General features: G+C 43.1%; 1 protein-coding gene across 3 annotated transcripts in view; it reads left to right on the forward strand.

The window, feature by feature from the left end:
* Positions 1 to 415: 415 nt before the first annotated feature.
* LOC120721835 (serine/threonine-protein phosphatase 2B catalytic subunit alpha isoform) overlaps positions 416 to 13369 on the forward strand; it is a 66300-nt gene continuing 53346 nt past the window's right edge. For 2 of the 3 annotated variants that reach the window (XM_040012488.1, XM_040012489.1), the window contains exon 1: positions 416 to 694. In XM_040012488.1, the coding sequence (XP_039868422.1) occupies positions 634 to 694 (61 nt within the window). In that variant the 5' untranslated portion in view covers positions 416 to 633. The remainder of the gene's footprint in view (positions 695 to 13369) is intronic. The other variant, XM_040012491.1, reaches the window with a different exon arrangement.

Raw genomic sequence — 13369 nt, forward strand, 5'->3', positions numbered from 1 at the left:
CAATATGCAATGAGACTTTTTTTTTTACTGTTATTCAAATCTGCTTTGTTTTGTTTTGTGTGTAAATGACTTGTTAATATATTTTTAAAGCTAGCTAAACAGGTGTAAATCTTTTGAGAGCTAATTTCCAGCTGTTTCACCAATCTTTTCAATATGCTGACAGAATGTTTCAGTTTTTATCTTTTTTTAAAATTTAAATCGTTAGGGACTGTTTATTTGTGCACTTTAACCAGTGTATACATTCATATTTATCCATACCAGTTATTAATACCAGACTGACACAGAAACAGCCCTTTGATGAAAGTGGATGTACGGGCATAGGCAAACTGTCACTCTCGACCAATGGGCGAAGCCGCTGTCACCAGAAGGCGGGTCTTGCGCGACAGCACGTTTGAGTGCACACTGCGTTGAGACAACTTGATACAGAGTAACAGTAAATCAGACAGAGCTGCTCCTACAGCACCAGCAGTGAAATTGTAACCCTGTTGCAAGTATTTTTGGCCGCTGATAGGACCGAGTGAGATCACTGCGGTCTCTTTCCTCGGATAGACTCACGAGTTGTTCGGCCAGAGCAACGCAGGGACCGTTTTAAGTCTCATTTCTGCCCTATCTTAATTTTATATCACACTGGAAATGTCCGAAAACAAGCCGAATGATGAACCGAAGTTATCTACGACGGACAGGGTGGTGAAATGTAAGTGTTGCTTTTCGTGTCATATTGAAACGAGACGCTACCACAGCTCTGGGTCTGACCAGCACAAGCAGACTTGAAGAATTCACGGTCGCAGCAACAGCGGGCGGCAAATGTAGTCGAAAAAAAATTGTTTGCTGGCTAGGGAGGAAGAAGGGTGTTAGCCGAGCTATGACAGCAGCAGTAAACTAGGAAGTCAGGGTAACTCCAGTTTGTAGACCAGAGCAAGAATTTAGCATGAAATGTGTCACAGTCTGTGCGCGAGGCGTTAGACGCGGTACAGCCGCTCGTCTGTAAATACTCGGGGTTTTTTTTTTTTTGCTGTTTTTTCCCCCCTATTATTAGTGAATAGCATGCTACCAGCGGTGTGACAGATGCATGAGCGTTTCGATTCATATATAGTGCACAGGTTTACAGTATGCATGCAGATGTTGCACAACCGTTGCATTCAACCCCAAGGGCGATTTTCCCTCATTTTGCATGCATCGTCAAACAGTTATACCAAGGCTCCTCTTCTCTCTCTCTCCCCTCTCTCCATTGCATAATACTGCTTGATGTCGTCTATTTTGTAATCTCACATTTGGGGGTGTTCATCGTGTGCTTTGTTCGTGTCACACACGGTGGTTCTTCCTGCACTCTGTGTTTACACGTCTGACATTCCACCTTTGCAGTCTACCATAAGAATGCAATAAAGATCATAATCGAGGCAGCCTTCCCTCGAAATAGGAGCAATGCAGCCTGCCCAGTTTCGTGTCACTTGACGTCTCATGTGTACTTAAAGGCAGCACACTTAAGTTGCAGCATTCAAGCCTATTTCTGTGTTAGCATGTGGGCACTTCAAAGTGAAAAATACCCCCCTCCTCCTTTCTCTTGTTGGAAGACAAAAGCTTTTCCACACAAGTGAGATGACAGAATGTGTTTACTCCTGCTTGCTGGCACTAGTTACAACCCCCCCAAAAATCCTCTGCAGCTCCAGCCCAACAGGGATGTGCAGTGATCACAGTGTGCGCGCACACACACACACACACACACACACACACACACACACACACACACACACAAGGGGACTGTTGAGTGATTTTTATTCAAGTTTAGCTGGTTGAGTTCAGTCGATTGAAATGATTGGATCATCTCTGAGCATTAAACGTCAAGATTTATGCAAGAAAGTTGGAATGAATCGGTCTGGTATTGTTGACTCTGTGTTAAAAGACCTGGTTGCTCAACTCAGTAAGGAATACAGCTCTCCCGTGTTGCTATCTCGGACTTAGGACTTGACACTTGAAACAGAAGAAAACGTTTCACAAAGATATCTGCAGCCATTTTTTTGCAGCTACATTTTGCTCCAAAAAAATAAGGGGTTGAGTGTTAAGAGTCACTGCATGTCTTGGGTGCTTTTTGTAATGAATATTTCAAGAGATCATACCCCTACAGTCTCCACCAACTTGAAGGCTAATGAAAAATATATGTGACAAGCATAAGTTTTAAAGAGACAACAATATCACTGGGTGACCGGTCTTGTTGCATGGATCTGAAGCTACATCTTCCTCTGTCATGCAGAGGAGATGCCAGATCTTCATGCTCGGCTCTGTGGATATTAATCGGGTTGAAATGTATCAATTAGACGTTAGAGGGCCCTGTCAGTTAATCTCGGAGGCCAGCTCACTTTTAAACCTTGTGTCAAGCTCAACAAAGTAATTTTGCTCATTTTTCATTCATCAAGTTTCGAGGACTCAGTGTTTTGGTAATGCATTAGTATTATGACAACACAGGCGCTAGCTGTGTACAAAGCACCTCCAAAATAACTGCAGGCTATAGGTGTGAAGTAATTTGTTTTCAGCTGCCTAGCTTGCCGTGCTACAAGGTGTCAGTCCAACTTATCATAAGTGCTTTGCATCCACCTGTTTTCAAAATGCATTATCATAATGCTCCTGAAAGCCAGCGCTGCATAGTAATTGAGTTTAATCAGCTAAGGCGAGAGAAGTTGCTTAATTTTTCTTGTGCTTTCATCACTTGCAGGAATAAACACGTCAGCAATTTCCAGTATATATTTCAACAGACTTGACTGTGTTTGTAGCTGTTTTTTTTAATATTGTATATAATGCTTGGTGGATCATCACTGGATGACCTTTTTTTTTTAATGCTCGGTTAATTAAATGGAGTTTAAATAAGGATTATCCTCTTATGGTAATCCTGATTATTTTGTCAGAATTCGTGGTCATGATTTTTTGTTTTATTTTGCTACAATTAACAGCAAAGCTTTTTCATTATCAACTAATGAGTCATTTAATCTTTTATTTTGAAAACCCTGTTTACATACTGATATTGCTGAGTTTTGTCCAGCACTGTATAAAGCAAAGATGTAGCAATGTCACATAAAAAGTTGGTAATATGGTTGTCATGGTGCAGTCGTGACAACCTCAGCACGCCAAAGTAAAGCAAGCGCACTAATAGTGTTTTTCCATCAGCGACGGAGAAACTGGGCCTCCGAGCCCCCAGTGGTGCGCTGGGTGCTTCTCTGCGAGTTGGGGATGGATAACATCTGACATTTGACTTTTGAGAAGAGGCCCCCATGCTCAGACATGCGTGGGCTGGAGAGACGGCGGTGGTGACAGCGGCGCGATGCCAGCCACTGATCCCAGCTGGAAAGCCGAGTCATTTATAGAACAGAACATTAAGTAATGCCACAGACTTGATCCTTGCCTTACGTGCGATCACCTGCACACAGACCCGCCGCATCGTGCTCATAAAGCGACCTGTGTGCCATCATAGTGTTTCTTTCTAATCGAGTACAAGCGCTGTGTATTGCAGAGCTATAAAATTACCAGTCGTGAGTAATTTTCCTTGAGGTGTTGTCATTCTGAGTAATATTTCCTCATTACAATTCATAAACCTTGTCATCAGGTTTGTTTGCATGGGAATAGGATTGCTGTGAGAAAGTCAGGTGATTTATAACCATCGAGGTTGTTTATAATTTTAAACCTGTGCCAGTCTGCTCTGTCTGTAATTTGTAATGTTAAAATTTCAACTGGGATTTTTAATTTTTTTTTTCGGTGACGTTTGTGTTACCTTCCACTCGTACTTTGGTTTGGCACATAATTTCTTCATCTTGCGAGCAGTCATTTTTATTCAGAGGGAGTAAGGACGTAGATTTGTTGCTTTGTGAGACGGAGACAAAGCAATAAAGATGGCATCAAATTGTCTTAATTAAATTGGAGTTGCAGAGATGTGTTGTGATGAGACAAATACATTACACTCTGTTAAGTTGTGCTGCTACTAATGAATAGAAAGAACCCGTTTGAAAGCGTTAAAAGAAGAAGAGAGGCACTTTTGGCCATTATTTTTATTTCACTTAAGTGTAGTGGGATACAAAAAAACACTCTCTGGGAGCTTAAACATAATGTTGGGTTAGTAGGTTTGTGAGTAATTAATCAACATTTCTGTGATCAAGTTATTTTTTTAAGGAGAGTTGCAGTGAGTGTCTGTATTTCTTCATCTCATGAGACAGCAAACAGATTGTAGCTGCTCCTGTGTGCGCGTGTGAGTGTGTGAGAGCAGCAGTTAATCTAAGGCTGCGATTGGTCAGACAGCTGACCCGTGGGTTGCTTGAGCCGATGCTCCAGAGCAGGCACTTAAATGTCAAATTGTCAATTTCATACCAAGTCTAGTTTAATTATCTTGGGAAGGAAATATCATCTTGAAAAAATAAAAAATATATTAACTGTGCACGATCAAAAAGGAGTTTGGGAGGCTCCAGCTGCTGTCTTGCATTGCGTTTCAGTGCCAGCTTTCCCGAGTTATTCCAGACAATGAGTTTGCAAGATTTAGTTTTTGCTTTCTGCTTTTGAACTCTTGAGAAAAAAGTTAGTAGGTCACTTTCCTAGGTTTCATAAGTCATCAGGGCCGCCACTTTCCAATTCCTTGACATATCTCCTTCGCATGCGAAGAAGTCTGGGGTTAGGAGCCTGAGGGAGGGTGGGCCACCTCCTCCACCTTTTGAATCTTCTGACAGCAGTCCACTTACTCAGCTCAACCCTGAAATGTCTCCCATAGCTGCAGCAAGATAACCGAACTAGCTATTGGTGCCTGCCATGTATGTGCTTGTCTGATCTCCTGTGAGGTTTCCTTTTCTTCTTTCTTTTTGAGATTTGATGGTTCTGATAACAATGCATTGCATCATGGCCTGAAAGGGAAGACCTGAGCCATCTCTGTTGTGGTACAACAGTAAGATATACGGTCTGCGGTATTCCAAACCAGAGTAAGTGCACCTTTACTGCTCATTAGATTAAAGAGGAATTAGGCTCTGTTGTGGATTTGGGGCACAGCAAAGCAGCGGATTTGGACAGATTAAGCTCCATATAGGGGGATAAAGGCAGCTCTGCTCAGAGGTTGTAATCTGACTCCATGCATTAGCTGCTGCTCTTGCTAATTCGTGTGAACAAATGGATGTTGGTTTTCGAGGGGAAAAAGTGTTTACCTACCTTTGCATTTTCAGGTTGTTGCTAAGCCTGCGAGTAGATTTTGGGGATTTTCAATCCTTTGAACTTGTGCTGTTGATACACTTGTCTAACCAGTACACATTCATAAGCAGCACTTCTGTAGCTTATACGTTGATGGAAGCTGTTTTACTTTGGCTTTTTAATGTAGCTGCTTTCTTCATAAGGTGCCTTTTTAATCACCAAATGTAAAAAATGTAAAATACCCAGAGTAGCATCTGTGACCCAGTGACTATAACACTGTTTTATTGTTTTTTGTGGTTAAAAAAATCAACCTCTACATAAACAAATCCTCAGTTTTTTCCCATTTCATGGCATGTACACACCGACACATGTTGCTGCTGCTGCTGTGAGCTACAGTGGCTAACAAAAGCCATTTGCAGCAGAGGCAGGAGTTATGTGTCATTGGATCCCTCTCTAGAGTTGGTTGCAGAACAGTCACAAATCAATCAATATAGTGTCTGCAACACATGTAACTACAGGCTGCGCTCCCAGTACAATGAGTGTGGGGGAGGAGAAGCTAACCCAGTGAACTGGGAGCAGTCGGGTGGCTGGGTTATATTAGAGGCTAGTAGAGCAGTAAATCTGCTTTCTCACTTTGACTCTTACTTGGAGGGCTGAGCATGGACAGCCTAGGAAGACACTAAATTTTTATAGGAGTTGTGCATCCGCGTCTGCACACTCGTGTATACAGGCATGCACGTTAGCTGCAACACTGGACACATAAAGTTAATTGAGAAAGCAGATTTTGGTAGAATTTACATTAAAAAAAAACATCTGTGTGCAGTTGTTTGGTAGCTTATGTTTAGCAAAAATTGGGGAAAAAGTTTTGTCAAAGAGCGTGCGTCATTGGCTGAACAACACTCAGTTCAATCAGCAAGCTGCTAAATCGTTATTTGACTTGAGTTGGAGTAATTTTGTGCTTTTTTTTTTTTTTTTTTTCTTGCATTTTGTCAGTAACAGTTTGGTAAGTTAAAATTATGACTCCATTTGAGAAACTTATGCTGGGAAAACAAGTGAGTCTGTATTTCGGCTATGAAGTAATTGCTCGGGGGTTTGTGAAACACTAAAGACTGAAGTATAATTAATTCCATGTAACTATGTTGAGCTGTTTCCCACTCATAAACCTCACCTCGGATGTGCCTCTTAGATAAATTAATGGCCACCCATCTGTATTCGGCAAGTTATTTGAGCACGATGTGTGTGTGAGAACGATGAATTTGGATTACTTTTGGATAATCGCCGCATCCTCTATTTTGAAAATCTGCTAACCAGCTGCCTTGTATTATTCCTGCAGCCTGCCTCGCCAGCCACTTTACTCTTTTGGTGGTCTTAGATATCATTCAGCTGCTTCTTCAGTGAGAGGCTTATCTTGTGGTCACGTCCTATAATAATTCAAATCGTCGTGGCAACGTTAGTTTTTGTTCTGCTGTGGAAACAAGCTGCAGCCCACCGGATGACCACTCCAACCAGATCCTGCTAAAGGAAAACGATAGATAATATAAATTCTGGTTGAAGATGTGGGTGTGAAAAGTGAAGACAGCCTGTCTCTTTTTAATAACCAGCAGGAGGCGATGGCTGCGGCTGCAGCAAAACTTCAGGTCCTGTGGAGGTTTATGAGAAAACAGCCCTCATGCTTGACCTCAGTAGACACTTTCCTGATAACTTTAAGGGCTCAGTCACACATTACGGGTCAAACTGAATAAAACCTAAAGTTCATTTTGTGAATTTTGGTCATTCTACGTTTGAAAAAGGAGCATTGTCCATCACAAGAGTGCATTTTTGCTCTCAGGTTCGCCCGCTCTCGTCTCACATCTGGTTTCAAAAAAGCAAGGTGGTAACAGCTTCAAAATGGGACTTCAGAAACCAGTGGGTGACATCACAGTAGCTACGTCCATATATTTCTTCACAGTTTTATGATGACAAATGCCTGACCTGCCATTTCATGCCAAACTCACAGAGGCTGCAGAACAAGGACTGCAGGCCAGGACGTTGTAGGTTGGAGTTCAGTATTGAGAGACTCATGGAAGAAGCAGCTGATCAAATTCATTATTTTTATTAATTTAAGGAATGGGACAATACAAAAGCAGTTTGAGAATTGCCAACAGTTTGATCTATTTCATATGTGAGTTTGCTAAAGTCAGAACAGTCTATTTTCTTTTGCAGCGTGAATGCAATTGAATCTGCATAAGTGAATGAATGTATCAGTTACAGATAAATGTTAACACCTCCAGCTTTATTCTCTGCACAGAGAATCGCAGTCTCTTAATATATTTGAACCTGCATGTACGTGCACACGTGGCCACCTTTAACTGCTCTGTGCATGAGACAGTTTTCACTACCCTGAGTAATGTTTTGAGAGCCCAAATACAATTTCTCTGCAGTAATGTGTTTATCTAGGACAAATATCCCGCGTGTAGATGCACACAGTATTTTGGCCTCAGTTTTCATGCCATGCTATTTAGCAGAGGAGTTTCCTTGTGGTGAAAACATACCTGCATGCTAAATGGGAGACTCGACTTCCTGGATTAGGTCAAGCCCCTGCATGGTGCTGTGTGACAGATGCAAACACAGTCGCACACTCTCCTGTGCTGGGCCAGGCAGTTGTTTGTATTTAAATACGAGCAGAAAGAGTAAAGCCATCTGCTGGTTGCCTGTAAATGGTAGATTAGTAAGCGGAGAAAGCCATCCACAGGGGAAAGGGATGTTGTAACTTTTATGCCCGCTCATCAGCTCAGCGCATGCACAGGAGGGGAATGACATGGGAAGGGTACACAGTGTTTCATGGCTAATGCCTGTTTGCAATTGCATCTCGCTGTTATCATAGTAGCATCTGCACTGGTTGACACCCACACACGTATACATACTGAGGCTGATGCAAATGTGACCTGTTGAAGATGAGATGGATATGCTGTTTTCTTTTCATTTCCAGCACATTGGAGTTTGCACCAGGGAGCACACAATAAACTCAGCAGATGTAAAACTCGTATATTTTATCCATCATTATGACTTATCGAGGAAAGGTAAACCTCAGCTATGAGGAAGTCTGATGCGATGGCTCTAGTTTGCCTTTTTTTTGTCAGCTCGACACCGTGAAAAGGGACGAATTTCACAGGAAGACTGAGAAGAACCGTTGCTTCCTGTTAATTTCCCTGTTTTCTCATTGTGTTTTGATCATGCTGTCGTAGCAGAGCAGGATTTTACGCAGAATTCCTCGTTGCCTTCTGGGTGTAGCATTCCACTGTAGTGTTTGTTTTGGCAGCGGTCTGGTTTGGCACGTCACTGAAGCACCGGGAGCAGTATCAGCCAACATGGCATCAGGATTTAGACATGTTGCCCCGGTGGTTTGTGGCCAGTGACGAGTTTCAGGCCTTAAAAATGCAGTTTGACATTTTCCAGGCCAGGACCCATAGCTATGAACCAGGAGAGTAAAGTATCTGTGGCTCTTGTATTAAATACCGTGTGTAGCAGTTTCCAGTTGTCTGGCTAAATTAGTGAAAGAATCCAAGTGGACTCACCATCCTCCCTTACCTTCTTATTAATCCTTTTATTTCAGCGAGCGCTCGAGATTTCTTTTACACGACGAGAAACTCCGTCTTTAATTAATCATCATCAGATTTTATGTATACACTTCAGTAAGGCTGTAACAAGAACACACACACACACACTGAAATATTTATTTATGTTTCTGCCTGAGTGTTGGATAATGCGATTTAGTTTTAAGGAATTTAAACAAAGAGCACAATTCATTTTCACTCTTTGCTGAGAAAAGTCAAAGCTATTCCTGGGTTCTGCACGTTTTCTGCGCATTTTTGCTTTGCAAAAATTATATTCATTGAGAAAACCAGTAATTATGGATGGGTGTTTAAGCACATTGCATGCTACGTGGCTGTACTGTGTAGGTTCATGGTGGATCTTGGTGCGTTAGATCCTGGTGCACCTTTTTCCCCCCCTTGTTCTTCCAGGTGTTATCAGCTTACTAGTTAAAGTACCCAGCTTGTGGACAAGAGAGAAACTCCAGCTATACAAATACAGCTGGAGGTGAGTCGAGGCCCCAAGGTTTATTTACCCTCATTCACACGCGTTAATTATAGACCACCTGGCTGAAAATTAACCCTCTTATTCCATGTGCTGGTGAATTTGGCGTGTGCTTATCTTGGATTACCTCTGGAAAAAAAAAATCTGTCGTTGCTTGTTGCCGTGTTCTATAGTTGACCTGAGAGGAAGTTGTCTGGTGAGACTGGCATTTGTCTAATGGGATATGATGATTTTGGCTGAAATGCTTTATCAATACAGCCTTCAGGATATTACTTCCAAGTTTTCACCTGCAAATGTTTCAAACCTGTGAAACATTTTTTTTTTGTTTGTTTTTCCAGTTTTACTGCCAAGCTGTGTTTTTTGTGCTCAAAAAAGGACAAAGAGGCATTAAGTTTGCCCAAGAGCTGATGATTTCAGGCCACTCACTTCCTCCCACGTGGAGAGTGGAGCAGGAGGAGGACCACTGGCTGGCCCACTCACTCAAAACATTGCAGAGGCTGACCGAAGCCAGAGTCGTGACTGAGATGTGTCTCTGCTGGTGAGGGAGGGGCTTGGGGTTAGGCCAGCTCTAGAGGTGGCATATATATATACACACATAATGTTCCCCTGCCTCTGCTGTTTCGTCTTTTGAATTAGGCCCCAGAGACAATTCGAAAAGCTCCAGTAAATTTCCTCTGGGATTACTCTCCACGTAATTGCAAGTATCTTGTTCTAAGTTCCATGATAGACCTTAGCTTTGGCAGTAACTCAAGGCAGAATTTGGCCTCGGCTGTTGCCACGTCAAATCGAGTCCAATCATAGGGCAAACTGATATCCCATTAGTCTGAACTCACAATATGCCTCGGCTAGCCAGATTGCGGCGAGGTTAGTGTGTCCCATGGCTCCGACTGATTATGTGCCTGTCCAAACACCACCAGAGTGCCATACATTACAGTGACCAATCACTTGTGCATCCTATTCCCTGTTGCACTCAGGGTATAGATATATATATTCTTTTGGGCTTGCCACTCAGGAGCAGTTCCATTTTTGCTTTATTGATTTGCATGCAGGGAGATTTTCAGCAAACTGCTGCTGATGCACTAGTCAGCTGTCACCGTTGTGCGTGTTCATACGTGTGCCTGTGTGTTCTCAGGATCGTGTAGTGACGACTCTGAAAAGCGTCAGATGTGAGGATGGAGGAGGAACCTCTCATTCCACTCATTTTTGTGTGTGTGTCTCGTGCCTGCATATGTGCGTGTGTGTATTAAATTTAGTGAAAACTGAATCATGAAACTGTGGGAGACGTGTTGTTTCAGCTAATCTTCACTCCATGTGAACTCCCGAGCCAAAGATGTGATCTTTTGTTGGTAATTAATACCGTTGTCGCACCCCAGTCCTACACACATATGCTCCCTTGCTGTCATGCTCTTGGCAGCCTATTTATTGCTTTTGTATATCATGCAAGCCTTTCATACTAGCCTGCCCCCACATAAACTGGTAAGGTTGCAGAGTGACACAGCAGCTAAGTGGTGCACAGTTACTGCTGCGCTGCAGGTTTGGGTATGTCCACATTCATGTCACACAGTCTCAAGAATACTAAGGAGTACGATGTCTTTGACAGCTTTGCTGCCGAGGCTCGACAGTTTCACAGTTTGCCTTTTTTTCCCCCGTTTCTTGTAGAAATGTCAGACATACTGTACAAGACCGATTATTTTCTTGTTTTACCTGCTCACTTATTTTTGTCTCTGCCTTGTATTCCAGCAGTATATTTTATATTACTGTCTTTTTCCTCTATTTAGCTGCACTTCATCCATTCCTGCTTTCAGCCATGACTGCAGTGTTTTTTTTTTTTTTTCTAGGCCACCGTCTGTATTTCATTCAGCATTTCCTTTCATTCCCTTTTGCGCACTTGCTTGCTCAGGCTGCTGCTCAACTGTGGCAGACCCATGCTCCAGGGCCGTCTCCCTGTATAGAACGTAATCCGATCCCTCGGGAGGAATGTGGTAAGCCTAGGGGACGGCCAAATTGAGGTACAAATCAGCTGGTCATCCAGCAGATTGTGTATCTCCAAGTAATTTTAAGCGACACTTGAGCAGTAATTAGAAGTGTGGACTCAATTTAGCATTTAGCCTCCACTGCTCATAATTCATGGTTATTATTTTATTTCAAACACTCCATGACAGCAGGGATGTAAGACAATAGTTTTAAGCTGAATTAAACATAAGTCGAGTACTTTCTGTTTTGCAGCCAGCAGTTAAGAGGGCCAGAGGCTTCATTTTAGCCCAACAGATGGTGCGAACACAGTACAGTTTTATGCAGTCCCACAGTACTGGGCTGGAGCCCTGCATGGGATGTCTCTATAAAGCCTGTTTGCTTTTGATGAAAGTAAATATAGTGTGTTAGAGCAGCAGATAACGTAAACACCCTGCCCAGGGTATGTGACAGTGCGTTTTGTCCTTGTTTGTCTTTCGAGGAGGAAATGGTTACCTGAAATTTAACTCCAGCGTTTTTCCTCTTTCTTTATGTAAACATGGACGTTATTCAGCATTTACAGTGCAGCGTGATCCGTTCTGGGGAAACCCAGAAACTGTTTTTAATAATTAGAGGGGAAAAAACTGACCCTCCACCCTCCCGTGTCTGATCTGAAAATGTAAGTGCAATAGAAGAAAGTCAAGACTCCCTTCAGGCACTCAAGCTGTCAAGTGAGCTGAACATACTCTGTGACCTGATCCTCAAGAACACATGAACCTTGGAGCAGCCCTGTTTGTCCCAGAGGGATCAGGGGCATGACCCAGGCCGCACACTGCTGTTTGATCCACACAACCCAGCAGTGCTCGGAGTCTTATAAAGGCGCTGTCCATTGCTTATGCTCTCATCTTTGATTGGATGCTGGCTGGCGGATGGCTTTTCAATGCGATGCTTTAACTGCCTTTAATCTCACGGCTGCTAGCAAAGCCTGCACAGATGGTGCTTCAGCATAATACTCCTGTAGTGAGTTTTGAAAGTGCTTCCTCTGCTATATGGGGGTCAGGCTGGCAGCAGGGAAGGATGATTTACTTTACAGTCACTTTTAGCCTAGAAGAGTTGCATAATAGCAGCTACTTCAGGAGCTTCGTCACAGATTCTCCTGATATATAGAGCTCCTCTGGGGTGCTAACAATGGCGAGACAAGATGCGTGTGCGTGGTTAGTGTGGAGTTATTGCTCTTGCTGACTCAGAATTCCTTTGGTCTTTAGAGATGTAATTCCTTTGTTGCCCATCCTCTCTCCAAGTCAAGCCACGTGCTGCTTTTGCTTTTCTTTCTTGGCAGTCAGGTACCCCTGCTGGCAGGAGAACCCACCACACCCACACAATTTTGGCCTAGAAACAGCGATAGGCTTGAGAGGTGGGCGTGGGTAAGGGGGAGAAGGAAGCAATGGCAAAGGAAGGGAACTCTTAGGGGCTTTGTTGACTTGGCAAGAGGTGGGAGGAGGTGGCTGGCTGCGCCATCCCATTGCCTCACCACCTGTCCCCTGAAAAACCACGGTCAGTCTGCCAGAAATAAAAACTCTGCCATGGACCTCTTGGATGCAAATGCTTGATCCCACAAAAATCCTTGCTATAATATAAGTACTTTATACGTTCAGTATTATTTCTTTGCTATAAATACTTTCAGTACTTAAGTTGAATCATTTTGTTTGCCATTTCTGACCCATCCTAGTTATTTTGACACGGCATGGAGGAATGCTTTTCACATATGAGATGTAGCTATTCTTGTGTGGCGGGGAGGGTTTTCCCCAGTCCACACATCATTGTAATAGTTGGCAGTGCGGTATTCATTTTTAAATCAAACAGGTAGCGTCCCCAGCTGAGAAGAGTGGGGGGGTGGGGGTTAATTAATGATGAGGAATATTATCTACAGCTCAGGCTCTGTTTTATTTGGGTCAGCCTCAGGTCTGGTATGCTCCGTTTACCAAGTGTGGTTGCAAATATAGACTGGCCTCAACCCCTCTGTATGTGTCTAGTAATTGCATTCTAGAAATGCCAACATTGCGGCTGCCAACAAGCCCTCCTTGGGAGGTGCGATCACGCCTGTTGAGGCATATTATCTCTGAGGCAAGCTGTGAATGAGTACAGAAAACACTGAAGTCAGTTGGAGTTTCTGGAACGTAAAAGCATTTCGCTATTG

This window comes from Simochromis diagramma, unplaced genomic scaffold (genome assembly GCF_900408965.1).
Source record: "Simochromis diagramma unplaced genomic scaffold, fSimDia1.1 OVJJ01000604.1, whole genome shotgun sequence".
Lineage (NCBI taxonomy): Eukaryota > Metazoa > Chordata > Actinopteri > Cichliformes > Cichlidae > Simochromis > Simochromis diagramma.